The 19,255-nt window shown below is 35.0% G+C and overlaps 1 protein-coding gene across 3 annotated transcripts in view; it reads left to right on the top strand.

Annotated features, from left to right (window-relative positions):
* The first annotated feature begins 10,647 nt into the window (after positions 1-10,647).
* Positions 10,648-19,255, top strand: part of LOC125665761 (uncharacterized) — a 43,231-nt gene continuing 34,623 nt past the window's right edge. Inside the window, exon 1 of one of the 3 annotated variants that reach the window (XM_048898584.2) lies at positions 10,648-10,809. In XM_048898584.2, coding sequence (XP_048754541.2) covers positions 10,758-10,809 — 52 coding nt within the window. In that variant the 5' untranslated portion in view covers positions 10,648-10,757. The remainder of the gene's footprint in view (positions 10,810-19,255) is intronic. The other 2 variants (XM_048898583.2, XM_048898585.2) reach the window with 2 other exon arrangements.

The raw sequence follows: 19,255 nt of genomic DNA, 5'->3' as shown, positions 1-19,255 counted from the left end.
TTACATGAATATGAAAAACATGCACTGTTTAAAGATCCGATTGTACAACTCTGTTAATTCATATAATTTACTGTTTTTGATATTTAATTGAAAAGCAATCCAAGAATTGGATCATTCATCATTTTTCAGCATTGTGCACTATTTTCTTTAATGATATGACATCATATTGTTGTTTCAATGGCCGTTAATTGCTAATTATCCAAAGGATTATGTTGGAATATTAGAACAGAGATAAATTGATTGATTGATTACGAATTTATGCCGTTTTGGAGATGCTTCAGCCATTTAAGGGCGGATAAAATACCACACCTTAAGGGACTGGTTCACGTTTTGCGAAAGGAATGTTTTTCATTTTTTATATTAAAAATTAACAATGTGGCTCAATTAATGTTGACAACCAAAATTTGGACGGTCTGAATGCAAAGATAAGAGCAATATTTTAGCTTTGATTCTGTGTTATGTAAACAAAGACTCGAGTCTTTTTTTGTAAACAAACAATCCGATGAAACGATAATTTCGTAATTTAAAGCATCTTCTTTTTGTACAATCACAAATTTTAACTTTTAAATAACACATTTTACCTAAAGTATACTTGAGATGTGATATATATATATATATATATATATATATATATATATATATATATATATATATATATTATATAATAAACATGGTCAATATCCATTTATTTTGAAAACCTATAAACAATAACACACCTCAATCTTTGTTTTCAAAACAAATAATAAACCCTCTATAATGAGCTTCGGTCATGATGAATAACCTTAATCTTTTTGTGACACCTTCTAAACATATTAGACTGTAAATTTTGATCATTTAATGAAATTAATAAAATCGTGAATCAGTCCCTTTAAAAAAGGTTTTTAAAAAGTAAATATAGGCAATAAATTGCATAACGCGCGTTATGCAAATTGTATGCACACATCGTTGCAGTTATGAGACTACATCTTACAAAAAATAAAAAAAATTATATAATGGAAAATGGTATAAGAGCGTCACGATAAGGAAAGTCGGAGTCATCCTCCTCAGTTGTCTACAACATCAATAACTCTTCATAGTCATCCCCCTCAGTTGTCTACAACATCAATAACTATTCAGTCATCCTCCTCAGTTGTCTACAACATCAATAACTCTTCATAGTCATCCCCCTCAGTTGTCTACAACATCAATAACTCTTCAGTCATCCTCCTCAGTTGTCTACAACATCAATAACTCTTCAGACATCCCACTCAGTTGTTTACAAAATCAATAACTCTTCAGTCATCCTTCTCAGTTATGTACAACATCAATAACTCTTCAGACATCCCCATCAGTTGTCTACAACATCAATAACTCTTCATAGTCATCTCCCTCAGTTGTGTACAACATCAATAACTCTTCAGTCATCCCCCTCAGTTGTCTACAACATCAATAACTCTTCATAGTCATCTCCCTCAGTTGTCTACAACATTAATAACTCTTCAGTCATCCTCCGCAGTTGTCTACAACATCAATAACTCTTCAGTCATCATCCTCAGTTGTCTACAATATCAATAACTCTTCAGTCATCCCCCTCAGTTGTCTACAACATCAATAACTCTTCATAGTCATCCCACTCAGTTGTCTACAACATCAATAACTCTTCAGTCATCATCCTCAGTTGTCTACAACATCAATAACTCTTCAGACATCCCACTCAGTTGTCTACAACATCAATAACTCTTCATAGTCATCCCACTCAGTTGTCTACAACATCAATAACTCTTCATAGTCATCCCACTCAGTTGTCTACAACATCAATAACTCTTCATAGTCATCCCACTCAGTTGTCTACAACATCAATAACTCTTCATAGTCATCCCACTCAGTTGTCTACAACATCAATAACTCTTCAGACATCCCACTCAGTTGTCTACAACATCAATAACTCTTAATAGTCATCCTCCTCAGTTGTCTACAACATCAATAACTCTTCAGACATCCCACTCAGTTGTCTACAACATCAATAACTCTTCATAGTCATCCCCCTCAGTTGTCTACAACATCAATAACTCTTCAGTCATCCTCCTCAGTTGTGTACAACATCAATAACTCTTCAGTCATCCTACTCAGTTGTCTACAACATCAATAACTCTTCATAGTCATCCTCCTCAGTTGTCTACAACATCAATAACTCTTCAGTCATCCCCCTCAGTTGTCTACAACATCAATAACTCTTCATAGTCATCCTCCTCAGTTGTCTACAACATCAATAACTCTTCAGTCATCCCCCTCAGTTGTCTACAACATCAATAACTCTTCAGTCAACCCCCTCAGTTGTCTACAACATCAATAACTCTTCAGTCATCCCACTCAGTTGTTTACAACATCAATAACTCTTCAGACATCCCACTCAGTTGTCTACAACATCAATAACTCTTCAGACATCCCACTCAGTTGTCTACAACATCAATAACTCTTCAGTCATCCTCCTCAGTTGTCTACAACATCAATAACTCTTCAGTCATCCTCCTCAGTTGTGTACAACATCAATAACTCTTCAGTCATCCTACTCAGTTGTCTACAACATCAATAACTCTTCATAGTCATCCTCCTCAGTTGTCTACAACATCAATAACTCTTCAGTCAACCCCCTCAGTTGTCTACAACATCAATAACTCTTCAGTCATCCCACTCAGTTGTCTACAACATCAATAACTCTTCAGACATCCCACTCAGTTGTCTACAACATCAATAACTCTTCAGTCATCCCACTCAGTTGTCTACAACATCAATAACTCTTCATAGTCACCCCCTCAGTTGTCTACAACATCAATAACTCTTCAGTCATCCCCATCAGTTGTCTACAATATCAATAACTCTTCAGTCATCCCCCTCAGTTGTCTACAACATCAATAACTCTTCAGTCATCCCCCTCAGTTGTCTACAACATCAATAACTCTTCAGACATCCCACTCAGTTGTCTACAACATCAATAACTCTTCATAGTCACCCCCCTCAGTTGTCTACAACATCAATAACTCTTCAGTCATCCCACTCAGTTGTTTACAACATCAATAACTCTTCAGTCATCCTCCTCAGTTGTCTACAACATCAATAACTCTTCAGTCATCCTCCTCAGTTGTGTACAACATCAATAACTCTTCAGTCATCCTACTCAGTTGTCTACAACATCAATAACTCTTCAGTCATCCCCCTCAGTTGTCTACAACATCAATAACTCTTCAGTCATCCCCCTCAGTTGTTTACAACATCAATAACTCTTCAGACATCCCCCTCAGTTGTCTACAACATCAATAACTCTTCAGTCAACTCCCTCAGTTGTCTACAACATCAATAACTCTTCAGTCATCCCACTCAGTTGTTTACAACATCAATAACTCTTCAGACATCCCACTCAGTTGTCTACAACATCAATAACTCTTCAGTCATCCCCCTCAGTTGTCTACAACATCAATAACTCTTCATAGTCATCCCACTCAGTTGTCTACAACATCAATAACTCTTCATAGTCACCGCCTCAGTTGTCTACAACATCAATAACTCTTAATAGTCATCCCCCTCAGTTGTCTACAACATCAATAACTTTTCATAGTCACCCCCTCAGTTGTCTACAACATCAATAACTCTTCAGTCATCATCCTCAGTTGTCTACAACATCAATAACTCTTCAGACATCCCACTCAGTTGTCTACAACATCAATAACTCTTCATAGTCATCCCACTCAGTTGTCTACAACATCAATAACTCTTCATAGTCATCCCACTCAGTTGTCTACAACATCAATAACTCTTCATAGTCATCCCACTCAGTTGTCTACAACATCAATAACTCTTCATAGTCATCCCACTCAGTTGTCTACAACATCAATAACTCTTCAGACATCCCACTCAGTTGTCTACAACATCAATAACTCTTAATAGTCATCCTCCTCAGTTGTCTACAACATCAATAACTCTTCAGACATCCCACTCAGTTGTCTACAACATCAATAACTCTTCATAGTCATCCCCCTCAGTTGTCTACAACATCAATAACTCTTCAGTCATCCTCCTCAGTTGTGTACAACATCAATAACTCTTCAGTCATCCTACTCAGTTGTCTACAACATCAATAACTCTTCATAGTCATCCTCCTCAGTTGTCTACAACATCAATAACTCTTCAGTCATCCCCCTCAGTTGTCTACAACATCAATAACTCTTCATAGTCATCCTCCTCAGTTGTCTACAACATCAATAACTCTTCAGTCATCCCCCTCAGTTGTCTACAACATCAATAACTCTTCAGTCAACCCCCTCAGTTGTCTACAACATCAATAACTCTTCAGTCATCCCACTCAGTTGTTTACAACATCAATAACTCTTCAGACATCCCACTCAGTTGTCTACAACATCAATAACTCTTCAGACATCCCACTCAGTTGTCTACAACATCAATAACTCTTCAGTCATCCTCCTCAGTTGTCTACAACATCAATAACTCTTCAGTCATCCTCCTCAGTTGTGTACAACATCAATAACTCTTCAGTCATCCTACTCAGTTGTCTACAACATCAATAACTCTTCATAGTCATCCTCCTCAGTTGTCTACAACATCAATAACTCTTCAGTCAACCCCCTCAGTTGTCTACAACATCAATAACTCTTCAGTCATCCCACTCAGTTGTCTACAACATCAATAACTCTTCAGACATCCCACTCAGTTGTCTACAACATCAATAACTCTTCAGTCATCCCACTCAGTTGTCTACAACATCAATAACTCTTCATAGTCACCCCCTCAGTTGTCTACAACATCAATAACTCTTCAGTCATCCCCATCAGTTGTCTACAATATCAATAACTCTTCAGTCATCCCCCTCAGTTGTCTACAACATCAATAACTCTTCAGTCATCCCCCTCAGTTGTCTACAACATCAATAACTCTTCAGACATCCCACTCAGTTGTCTACAACATCAATAACTCTTCATAGTCACCCCCCTCAGTTGTCTACAACATCAATAACTCTTCAGTCATCCCACTCAGTTGTTTACAACATCAATAACTCTTCAGTCATCCTCCTCAGTTGTCTACAACATCAATAACTCTTCAGTCATCCTCCTCAGTTGTGTACAACATCAATAACTCTTCAGTCATCCTACTCAGTTGTCTACAACATCAATAACTCTTCAGTCATCCCCCTCAGTTGTCTACAACATCAATAACTCTTCAGTCATCCCCCTCAGTTGTTTACAACATCAATAACTCTTCAGACATCCCACTCAGTTGTCTACAACATCAATAACTCTTCAGTCAACTCCCTCAGTTGTCTACAACATCAATAACTCTTCAGTCATCCCACTCAGTTGTTTACAACATCAATAACTCTTCAGACATCCCACTCAGTTGTCTACAACATCAATAACTCTTCAGTCATCCCCCTCAGTTGTCTACAACATCAATAACTCTTCATAGTCATCCCACTCAGTTGTCTACAACATCAATAACTCTTCATAGTCACCCCCTCAGTTGTCTACAACATCAATAACTCTTAATAGTCATCCCCCTCAGTTGTCTACAACATCAATAACTTTTCATAGTCACCCCCTCAGTTGTCTACAACATCAATAACTCTTAATAGTCATCCTCCTCAGTTGTCTACAACATCAATAACTCTTCAGGCATCCCCTCAGTTGTCTACAACATCAATAACTATTCAGTCATCCCACTCAGTTGTCTACAACATCAATAACTCTTCATAGTCATCCCCCTCAGTTGTCTACAACATCAATAACTCTTCATAGTCATCCCCCTCAGTTGTGTACAACATCAATAACTCTTCATTCATCCCACTCAGTTGTCTACAACATCAATAACTCTTTATAGACATCCCCTCAGTTGTGTACAACATTAATAACTCTTCAGTCATCCTCTTCAGTTGTCTACAACATCAATAACTCTTCAGTCATCCCCCTCAGTTGTCTACAACATCAATAACTCTTCACTCATCCTCCTCAGTTGTCTACAACATCAATAACTCTTCAGTCATCCCCCTCAGTTGTCTACAACATCAATAACTCTTCAATCATCATCCTCAGTTGTCTACAATATCAATAACTCTTCAGTCATCCCCCTCAGTTGTCTACAACATCAATAACTCTTCAGTCATCCCCCTCAGTTGTCTACAACATCAATAACTCTTCAGACATCCCACTCAGTTGTCTACAACATCAATAACTCTTCATAGTCACCCCCCTCAGTTGTCTACAACATCAATAACTCTTCAGTCATCCCCCTCAGTTGTCTACAACATCAATAACTCTTCAGTCATCCTTCTCAGTTGTCTACAACATCAATAAGCCTTAAGTCATCCCCCTCAGTTGTCTACAACATCAATAACTCTTCAGTCATCCCACTCAGTTGTCTACAACATCAATAACTCTTCATAGTCATCCCCCTCAGTTGTTTACAACATCAATAACTCTTCAGTCATCCCCCTCAGTTGTCTACAACATCAATAACTCTTCAGTCAACCCCCTCAGTTGTCTACAACATCAATAACTCTTCAGTCATCCCACTCAGTTGTTTACAACATCAATAACTCTTCAGACATCCCACTCAGTTGTCTACAACATCAATAACCCTTCAGTCATCCCACTCAGTTGTCTACAACATCAATAACGCTTCAGTCATCCTCCTCAGTTATCTACAACATTAATAACTCTTCATAGACATCCCCCTCACTTGTCCACAACATCAATAACTCTTCATAGACATCCTCCTCAGTTGTCTACAACATCAATAACTCTTCATAGTCATCCCCTCAGTTGTCTACAACATTAATAACTCTTCGGGCACCCCCCTCAGTTGTGTACAACATCAATAACTCTTCAGTCATCCTCCTCAGTTGTCTACAACATCAATAACTCTTCATAGTCATCCCCTCAGTTGTCTACAACATTAATAACTCTTCAGCCATCCTCTTCAGTTGTCTACAACATTAATAACTCTTCAGTCATCCTCCGCAGTTGTCTACAACATCAATAACTCTTCAGTCATCCTCCTCAGTTGTCTACAACATCAATAACTCTTCATAGTCATCCCCCTCAGTTGTGTACAACATTAATAACTCTTCAGTCATCCCCCTCAGTTGTCTACAACATCAATAACTCTTCATAGTCATCCCCCTCAGTTGTCTACAACATTAATAACTCTTCAGTCATCCTCCGCAGTTGTCTACAACATCAATAACTCTTCATTCATCCTCCTCAGTTGTCTACAATATCAATAACTCTTCAGTCATCCCCCTCAGTTGTCTACAACATCAATAACTCTTCAGTCATCCCCCTCAGTTGTCTACAACATCAATAACTCTTCAGTCATCCCCCTCAGTTGTCTACAACATCAATAACTCTTCAGACATCCCCCTCAGTTGTCTACAACATTAATAACTCTTCAGTCATCCCCCTCAGTTGTCTACAACATCAATAACTCTTCAGTCATCCCCCTCAGTTGTCTACAACATCAATAACTCTTCAGACATCCCCCTCAGTTGTCTACAACATTAATAACTCTTCATAGTCATCCCCCTCAGTTGTGTACAACATCAATAACTCTTCAGTCATCCCCCTCAGTTGTGTACAACATTAATAACTCTTCATAGACATCCCCCTCAGTTGTGTACAACATTAATAATTCTTCATAGTCACCCCCCTCAGTTGTCTACAACATCAATAACTCTTCAGGCATCCTCCTCAGTTGTCTACAACATCAATAACTCTTCATAATCATCCCCCTCAGTTGTCTACAACATCAAAAACTCTTCAGCTGGGAAAATAACATGAGACGTGCACTACCTTCTTTTGAACAGAAAATCTAGATATCTAAAATAGATATAATAAGTACTCATTTAAAGATTCAAATCAGTATTTTGAGCTCTCGGAAATTCATAATCATGGTCCTGGGTTTAATATGAGGCCTCAACAAGGTATCAAACTTTGATATGCCGGTAATGTAAAAGTCTTTTAAAATCGTCTTTTCAAGAGCAGCAGGGTCGTGATTATGCAAACAATCTCAGGTAGCGCGAATTCCATATCATTCAAGGCCCCCCCCCCGGGGGGGGGGGGGGGTATAGCCAAATAGGGGGTCAGCGTTTTACATGACAATATAAGAGGCTAAACATCTTCTCATTTCCATTCCATGATCAGTCATATCATTATATGTCAGCAGCTTTATCAAACACAGTTAGATGAATTAGAAATACACTGATTCCAAATTAGATTGTAGACTGAAGCGAACAGCAGTGTCACCTAAGTGCACATTAATTGCTAGAACCGGCCGAAGCTGAAAGTAAATTTCCAGACATGAACTATGAAGGACTGCTCCGAGATTCGATGAAGGCGTCAGTCCAAATATTCAGCCAAGCCGAATCTCAGCCGAGATTAAAGTTTTAATATATATATGAATCTCTACAGGTCATGAAATCATTGACATGTACATAAAATGTGGGCTCCAAAGTCCAACCCCTCGTCCTCGCCGTGGAGCCTGGAAACGGCGTTAGCCGGCTAACGGGGCTCTGGTGAAGCTGGAGGGCCAACCACCCACCAGTGGATAAACGTCTACAGTAGCAAAAAGCCACTGTAGCCGCCCTATGTCCCCCATGGGACGAAGTGGATTAATGATGATGATGATGAAATTGGATGTATGTACATGTACACGTACACCACTTACGCCAGTCTAAGTAGATGCAATCTCATAAAGGAACTAATAGATGCCGTCCCAGTAATTTTGAAAAAGGAGAGAGGATAAGGAAAAAATTACAAATTCATGAAGGTCGGTGGAAAAAAACCACAACCCACACCACAAAATCTCAACTTAAAATTTGACTGATAAGAAGATAAGAACACCCAGGAAAGAATTGATATCGGATATTCATATCTCACGGAAGCGTGGTTCCGCATTTACATTTTTCATATATATATATATATATATATATATATATATATATATATATATATATACACACAGTGGCGGATTTAGAGGGGGCGCAGCCGGCGCCCCCCCCCCCCCCCCTAAAATTTTCAAATTTAAGGTAAATCGCGGTATCTTGTTTCGGAAAATGTACTAAACGATAAAAGAAACAATAATTTCTTCCATTCCCAGAGAAATAAATGACAAAATCTTTTGATTTCTTGAATTGCTTTATTGGGAGAACATAATTTTTTCCAACAAACCCTTAAAATTTGGGTCATATTATTAATTTCACCTTATTAAAATGATAGAAAATAGTACAAATGACTAAATAGGAGAAATATTTCAAGCCCCATAACATCTGTATAATCCAGGAGCTTCCGGGGGCTTCGCCCCCTGGACCCACTGCCTCATAAAGTGGTGCCCCTCGTAACCGCAATTCCTGGATCCGCCCCTGTATATATATATATAGATACACAAAGCACTAAAATAACCAACGACACGAACAACCAGATTGTCAAATTTTCGGGACGACCCGTCCCTTCTTCGGGACAAACGAAAGAATTACGTAATGTAGCCAATATCAACAGAGAATAATGACAAATACTACACAACTACAAGTTCTACACTAATCTACAAACGTATTTACAACGCAGACTACCTGATTTTTGGTCTTTAGGCTTGTCAATCAATGTTAAAAGTGGAGCGAATTATTCGTCCAAAGAGCTGATCCAAAATGTACGAAGTGATAAAAATAGACTTAATTAATCTCAAGTGGAACGAGTTAACCCTATTACGTTGACAAATAGTAAAGTTAACCTGTACCCTGAGAGATTCTATAAAAGATAATAATAAGAAAAAAATATTAACACCCCCCCCCCCCCAAAAAAAAACCCAAACAAAACACACCCCAACCCCTAAAAATAAACTATGTAAATGAATGAACACTATAAAAAATGAAATTAGAAATGAACAAAATTTGAGATAGATAGGCCTGGCCCTTCTCGGATTTTTTCTACACCCCATACACTGAAATTCGGCTGAAACTGCTCCAAATGCTATGCAGTATTAATGCATTCTAAATGTATATTTAAATTCATCATGCATGTTAATGGCCTATATATATTTTCTGGGTTTCATTTTAACATCCTGGTCTCTGCACAACTTAATTCCTCTCTATCACGTACACTGCAAACTTGTACAGTATTAACAGTAAATCTTATGGCAGGACCTTAAACAAATCAATGGTTCAATCCCGGGAATTTCAGCCATTTTTGAAGTGATGATGAGTGTGCTAATGTTGTGTTACTGTATCGACATTAAAGCTGACAGTATGTACATGTATATAGCCATATAGATATGTAATCTCAAAATGGTCAAATTTCAGCTGAGTCTCAAAAGGAGTGTGTGGTTCTGCTTCAGCTTCCTGTAATGAGGTACCCCCTTTCACATTAATAATTAATCGTTATGCAATGGATACGATGGCATCACTATTAGCATATCGATTATTCCGCCAGAAATCGCCAAATCCGAATCGATATCAACTGTTTTCACCCTAGTATTATATAAACCATTGTTCCGCATTATTTCAAATGTTTATAAATGCACTTTAAAATGATAAAGTTCTGCCAACATGAAATGACAATAACGACGAATAAAATGAAATAAAATAGGACTGCCACATTATGCATGCATTGAAGTATTTTCCATAGAGGGCACTTGCTTCTGTGACGTCACGGTCTCACAGCGTGGAGTCACTGATGTATTTTTGAACTTGGACAACAGTACAGTGTTCGAAAGCGAGAAAAATGGGATTTATGAATTATTCTCTGGTCGTCTTTATTTTCTTTTATTTGCAAGGTATGTTATGTAATGAGTGTGTATTGCACGTATATCGTAATAGGATTGAAAGTATTACTTGACTCGCTTACCTGTGAATTTTCATCAATGCCGGTAAAAGGGTGACGCCATATAAACGCCATTTTTGGCGGAAAGCCAGTAGCATGTTGATATCGAAAGTATTTAATCAGAACGGATAAAGGAGAATCTCAAATATAAATATGATTTATGTCTCCTCCATGGCATATTTTATATTTTTGCATTCTACCGCATGTCATTGTCTCATGTGTATCCTAGTAGGGTAGGATTCCTACTCTGATTAGGGTAGTTGCGTAATATTCAGTGTGTTGTGTCTATATTTGGGGTAGCTGCGAAATTTTCAGTCTAAAATTAGATTAGTTGGAAACCACAGAGTTTCAGTATTTTTGAGCTTTGCAGAGCACATCACGATACATGTATACATATTGAGTGTCACCCCTCAGTGTAATAATAATCTGTGATTTATGAAGGCTAGGTTGTTGCCCCCACAATTAGGCCTATAAGATATCTCATACATCCCTTGCATTATTTAAAAGAAAATGACATATTTATGAAGTTGTTGATGAACTGCCCACAGGCAAGCATAGAATGCAATTTCATCCAGGTGGAGCACATTCCTGGGTCTCCACAGAATTTAGATCATAAATCATACACATACATACAGGACCTATGTGGCATATTAGCTATGTAGGGTACAGCCAAATTCAGACTGTTTAGGAAAGGACACTGGTGCATTCACATGTTAATATTGCCTTAAAAAGTTAAAAGATGCAAATCATTTCTTTGATTAAACTGAGCAGATTGAAGAAATTTCTTGTACAATATTTAAAATTTGCTTACTGTTACAAAGGTTTTCATTGTCTTAGTTTGATGGTTTTGACTTTAAAAATTTGTGTTCATTGTTACATACAGTACCATCCCAAAAGTATATTCATGTGAAAAGAAAATGGTGGATGTTGTAAACAAATATTGTTTTGAAAGCTCTGAGCAGAAATGAATTAATATTAGAAATGATGATTAGACTTGTGATTGGCTCTCCTGGGTTTCTTCTTCCGAGCCACAGAAGTCCCACTTTTCCAAAAACTTTGACTACTTTTCCTGAGATATTAGCAAGGTTTTTGTCTTGGTACGTACACCAGCGAAAATCTGTGGTGCACATGACATGAGGTGGTAGGAGTTGACTTAAAATAACGTAAACAAGTTAACTAAATATAACTGCATGAGTTATCAAAGTACCGCATGGTATTTGATGAAGGAGTTAGAAAGACAGGAGCAGAGAGAGGTAACACATTGATACAAGAAGATATGTTGCATGTGTTATTTCTCTAATATCGTGTTTGCATTATGCTCCTGACTGAATATATTAAAAGGAACAGTTTGTACAATGGAGAAACTAACTGCATGTACATGTCTTAGCTAGGACTTCATTATCAAAGCTATATTATAATGCCATATTCTTTGGATTTTCCATATTAGGAATATTGATTGTATATTGTAAAACATCCCTCTTGAGAATCTTTCACTCATATGGAGACGTCACCATTGCCGGGAATAGCTGCAATATTAGGCTTATGCTCGGCGCTTATGGTCATTGAGCAGGGAGGGATCTTTATTGTGCCGCACCCGCTATGACACGAGACCTCGGGGTTTTTTTTTTGTCTCATTCGAAGGACTAGCTGCCCCATTTTGTCGCCTCTTATGACAAGCAAGGGGCACTGTCAGGGTTGGCCAAAAAGTGGTCAATATGAGTATTGACCAGGCCGGTGGTCAATACTGGTTAAAACCAGTCAATAATGGTTAATACTGGTCGATTGAAGATTATTTGGTCATTATAGTCTGTTATTTATTTTAAATTTTTAAGTGACCATTATGGTAAATACTGTAATTCATAACATGCACTGTCAGTTTATAAAATACTTATAAGTCATAATATTAGATAAATAATGTACAAATGACTCTGTTGAATTGGGGAAAATGTAAAAGTTTCTGTTCAAATTCCTTAGTTTAACAAGAACTACCTATAAGTATTGTTTCATCAATTTTCATTTTAACTGAAAGTTGAATAAACATTTGAGGGGGTGTGTTGGTCATGCTTTCATAACAACAGGGACTGACACTAACGGCTGTCCGATTGTCCGGGACAACTTAAAACGGTGGTCGGACAACTAAGTTCTGTAGTTTACCTGTCCGATGGGACAACCAAAAATAAATGAAGGGTATCCGTGAAATTTTAATAAATTCTACGTGAAAAGAGTCCTTAAAGTTTTTGAAGTACATCTCGTCGATAGAAATAATCTGATAATCAATATGGCGTTTTTCTGGTTTTCCCTGATCTAAATTTAGATTGTTCATTAATATCGACCAATCAGCTTCACGGTGTATTTTAATCGCGCCAATCAGATGTCTCTATTGTCGCGTGATTCTTGGAAGTGAACAAACAGATATAGAACACTTTTTCCGAAGTTAAAATTCAGTAATTTTTACGAAAAACATGTCCAAAATGAAAAATTATCAATAGGTTATCAAATAATAATTTATTAAAAAGAATTTAAGGGGAATATTCTCTGATTATTTGATCCATTATAGTCTTAAATAAAACATATTACGACGTAAGAAATGACATGTCAGCTTGATGCCAGAAATGAGTGTCATTCAGATCGGGCATCATTTCTACATCATAATCTTTATTAGTTTATAAGTTGAAGACCGTCTGACAGCAGACATGGCCCAACAATTATCGTTGGCAAAGTATTTTAGTGGGGTAAAAGATCGTGAAAAGCGACAAGTTTCGGACAAGTACATTTTCCATTCGGACAACCTAAATTTCATGTTAACTTGTCCGAAGGGACAGGTTGGTATTAAAATTAGTGTCAGTCCCTGAACAATAACAGGCACACTGGTCATCTCTAGTCCCAGCCTGCTTATTAACACCTGTTAACTCTGCTTCCTGTGCTCAGGTAATGCCCAGCTATCTTTTATTCTTAATCTGTCCAGTACATGTATTAAGAGGTCCATCTCCAATCCTCAAGCTATGGTATGGAACTTTGACCCTCTGGTAGCTAGGTACTGAAGATATTTCAGTCAGTTTCAGCAAACCAAATATATTAAACTTATGAAATTACATTTGATTAGCTAATGAAAAATATTAATTAACAATTGATCCATATAATGAAAAGACTTAATTTATCTTTATCTTTGCAAGAAATGTACAAAAATAGGAAAATGGACAGTTTAAATCTGCAATTGACCACTTGGGGAGTATTGACCAGGACGGTTAAAACCACTGGTTAAAACCGGGGGTGGTTTTAACCGGCCAACCCTGGGCACTGAGGACCTATTCTAACCCGGATTCCCATGAGAAACCATAGGAATAAAAATAATGTTTTTATATCAAACTATATAAATTATACACATTACACAATTTAAGTCAATGAGATTAAAAAGTCGATAATCAAGCTAATTTCTAATTTATTCTCTTGATTTGGTTAGTGGTCATCCCTTTTCTGATTATTCATGATCACATGATGTGTTTGAATACAATTCTTTTTTTTTAAATTTTCATCCACCTCAACAACAAAAAAATAGCACATATCAAATTTTTTAGTACAACTAATTGATATTTTTCATAAAAAGAATCTTTCTATTTAATAGAATTTAAGTGTGTGCATATAACAGATTTATGAAATAAAGGCTCTTAACTCTTTTCAATAGTTTGAAATTGTCTGGGTTTTTATTTGTTTTTTTTTTGTTTTTTCATTCCATCTCAGCCTAGATATTGCTATTTTTTTCATTTGGAAAGGCCCAGGCCCCTGGTTTTGAAGGGGTTAAGAAAGAACTTAACTGGCCCACAGTCAGCCGGCCTTCAAAACATGAATTAACCTGGCAGGGAAACAGCTGAAATAGGAGTGTGTGTGCAATGTGAAATATGATTAGTCACATTGCTACTGGAGATATAGAGTTTCTATTTGTGACACAATAGTTATTAAAGGCCAAAAATGTTAACTGTTGAGTGTTTGTCCTTACCCCGGTTCATGTTCGGAAATTAATCTTTTCCATGTCAAGATATTTTACTTCTCTTAATCATTTTTTTTTACCTGTTTATAACTGCCTCTGTGTGAAAGTTGGATGTAAATATAAATTCTCAGAAGAAAATTTCCTATCGATAGTCACCAGTATTTATCTAGATATTTTTAAGGGTTGCCTTGCTGGCCTTGGCTGTTTAATTTATTCACTGTTTTACACCCAACAAATTATGCATGTCCTCTCTCACCGCTTCAGGTTAACCAGGCCCACATTCTTACAATGTGTCAGATTTTACATTATTAAAAGGTGTAACAAAGCCAACTAAAAGCTGTCTACTAATATTTTTAGGACGTGTGATTGATACATATATATCACTATTTGCCTGTATTGTCATTTTTAAAGTGTACATATTATCAAAAAGGTAGCCAGTCTTGCACGAAATATTTTTGGGTGAAAGGGTTCGTTTCATTTTTTAATTATAATCAACTCTAGACACATGTGTCCTTTTAAAGGGAATTTGGGAAAGATAGTAGATTGTTTAAAAAATCTTTGCTGCTATAGAAACTTTACTTTTTAGTAATATTGTTCAAACCATGATGTATAATCCAAATAGAAAGAGTTGATATCACACAGTCAAAATAATTTCCTGCTTTTTTGGAACTGCATATTTTCCTGCTTTTTTGTTGAATTATATTATATATTTGAGTTTTAAACTCAATATATTTCCATAACAGTGTCCTCATAAATTCTCATAACATTTATCAGACGTCGACGTTTTGGATAACTATTGCTTTAAACCTAGAAAATCGGCATAGAGAATTAGGTATAGACCGGTGTCATTTGACTTAGTATCAGTCTATGGTTAATTTCAAGCACTGTACATTGTACAATGATAAACAAAATATGATATAAATTGGATTAAATAATGAGATATGATATATTTGTGTGTATCAGTCGATAACTGCCTGCTGATCACACATATTGCTAGGAGATTTGGAGGTCATGAGTTTAATCCTGAGTAGGGGCGGAAATGGGTATCCAAAGATAGTGGATTCTTCTGTGGGGATTAAATATTTCTTCACTAAGGGCAGTTATGTTTATTTAAGATATTTATGCTAAGTTCCAACAATACCCAATACATAGGGGTGTCGGATCCATGTCAAACACAAAAATTATACAAATTGCTAAAATGACCAATGACACGGACAACCAGATTTTAGAAATAGGTATAGAGAAATATGTACTTAGTAGTGTAGAGTATTATGAAAATATAGTATAGAGAAATATACACAAGTAGTGTAGAGTATGATAAAGATATATAGTATAGAGAAATATACACAAGTAGTGTAGAGTATGATAAAGATATATAGTATAGAGAAATATACACAAGTAGTGTAGAGTATGATAAAGATATATAGTATAGAGAAATATACACAAGTAGTGTAGAGTATGATAAAGATATATAGTATAGAGAAATATACACAAGTAGTGTAGAGTATGATAAAGATATATAGTATAGAGAAATATACACAAGTAGTGTAGAGTATGATAAAGATATATAGTATAGAGAAATATACACAAGTAGTGTAGAGTATGATAAAGATATATAGTATAGAGAAATATACACAAGTAGTGTAGAGTATGATAAAGATATATAGTATAGAGAAATATACACAAGTAGTGTAGAGTATGATAAAGATATATAGTATAGAGAAATATACACAAGTAGTGTAGAGTATGATAAAGATATATAGTATAGAGAAATATACACAAGTAGTGTAGAGTATGATAAAAATATATAGTATAGAGAAATATACACAAGTAGTGTAGAGTATGATAAAGATATATAGTATAGAGAAATATACACAAGTAGTGTAGAGTATGATAAAGATATATAGTATAGAGAAATATACACAAGTAGTGTAGAGTATGATAAAGATATATAGTATAGAGAAATATACACAAGTAGTGTAGAGTATGATAAAGATATAGTATAGAGAAATATACACAAGTAGTGTAGAGTATGATAAAGATATATAGTATAGAGAAATATACACAAGTAGTGTAGAGTATGGTAAAGATATAGTATAGAGAAATATACACAAGTAGTGTAGAGTATGATAAAGATATATAGTATAGAGAAATATACACAAGTAGTGTAGAGTATGATAAAGATATAGTATAGAGAAATATACACAAGTAGTGTAGAGTATGATAAAGATATATAGTATAGAGAAATATACACAAGTAGTGTAGAGTATGATAAAGATATATAGTATAGAGAAATATACACAAGTAGTGTAGAGTATGGTAAAGATATAGTATAGAGAAATATACACAAGTAGTGTAGAGTATGATAAAGATATATAGTATAGAGAAATATACACAAGTAGTGTAGAGTATGATAAAGATATATAGTATAGAGAAATATACACAAGTAGTGTAGAGTATGATAAAGATATAGTATAGAGAAATATACACAAGTAGTGTAGAGTATGATAAAGATATATAGTATAGAGAAATATACACAAGTAGTGTAGAGTATGGTAAAGATATAGTATAGAGAAATATACACAAGTAGTGTAGAGTATGATAAAGATATATAGTATAGAGAAATATACACAAGTAGTGTAGAGTATGATAAAGATATATAGTATAGAGAAATATACACAAGTAGTGTAGAGTATGATAAAGATATATAGTATAGAGAAATATACACAAGTAGTGTAGAGTATGATAAAGATATATAGTATAGAGAAATATACACAAGTAGTGTAGAGTATGATAAAGATATATAGTATAGAGAAATATACACAAGTAGTGTAGAGTATGATAAAGATATATAGTATAGAGAAATATACACAAGTAGTGTAGAGTATGATAAAGATATATAGTATAGAGAAATATACACAAGTAGTGTAGAGTATGATAAAGATATATAGTATAGAGAAATATACACAAGTAGTGTAGAGTATGATAAAGATATATAGTATAGAGAAATATACACAAGTAGTGTAGAGTATGATAAAGATATATAGTATAGAGAAATATACACAAGTAGTGTAGAGTATGATAAAGATATATAGTATAGAGAAATATACACAAGTAGTGTAGAGTATGATAAAGATATATAGTATAGAGAAATATACACAAGTAGTGTAGAGTATGATAAAGATATATAGTATAGAGAAATATACACAAGTAGTGTAGAGTATGATAAAGATATATAGTATAGAGAAATATACACAAGTAGTGTAGAGTATGATAAAGATATATAGTATAGAGAAATATACACAAGTAGTGTAGAGTATGATAAAGATATATAGTATAGAGAAATATACACAAGTAGTGTAGAGTATGATAAAGATATATAGTATAGAGAAATATACACAAGTAGTGTAGAGTATGATAAAGATATATAGTATAGAGAAATATACACAAGTAGTGTAGAGTATGAAAAAGATATATAGTATAGAGAAATATACACAAGTAGTGTAGAGTATGATAAAGATATATAGTATAGAGAAATATACACAAGTAGTGTAGAGTATGATAAAGATATATAGTATAGAGAAATATACACAAGTAGTGTAGAGTATGATAAAGATATATAGTATAGAGAAATATACACAAGTAGTGTAGAGTATGATAAAGATATATAGTATAGAGAAATATACACAAGTAGTGTAGAGTATGATAAAGATATATAGTATAGAGAAATATACACAAGTAGTGTAGAGTATGATAAAGATATATAGTATAGAGAAATATACACAAGTAGTGTAGAGTATGATAAAGATATATAGTATAGAGAAATATACACAAGTAGTGTAGAGTATGAAAAAGATATATAGTATAGAGAAATATACACAAGTAGTGTAGAGTATGATAAAGATATATAGTATAGAGAAATATACACAAGTAGTGTAGAGTATGATAAAGATATATAGTATAGAGAAATATACACAAGTAGTGTAGAGTATGATAAAGATATATAGTATAGAGAAATATACACAAGTAGTGTAGAGTATGATAAAGATATATAGTATAGAGAAATATACACAAGTAGTGTAGAGTATGATAAAGATATATAGTATAGAGAAATATACACAAGTAGTGTAGAGTATGATAAAGATATAGTATCTGATGAAGTATTCTCTTTCTTCATATAAGAAACTGGTTAAGGTTGAAGTATACTTAATCAGCTCTTTGATACTTTTGTTATTCAAATTTTCTTATTCAATAATTTTATGATTATGAAATTTATTAATTCAAATTTATTATTAAGATCTAGAGAGAGAGAGAGAGCTGTGATAATTATATATATAGAGAGAGAGGGGGGGGGAGGGAGGGAGAGCTATGATAATTATATATATATATAGAGAGAGAGAGAGAGGAGGGAGGG

The sequence above is a fragment of the Ostrea edulis genome, chromosome 10, assembly GCF_947568905.1.
Source record: "Ostrea edulis chromosome 10, xbOstEdul1.1, whole genome shotgun sequence".
Taxonomy (NCBI): Eukaryota; Metazoa; Mollusca; class Bivalvia; order Ostreida; family Ostreidae; genus Ostrea; species Ostrea edulis.
The sequence above is the reverse complement of the archived record's forward strand: the minus strand, read 5'-3'. Positions and strand labels throughout refer to the sequence as shown.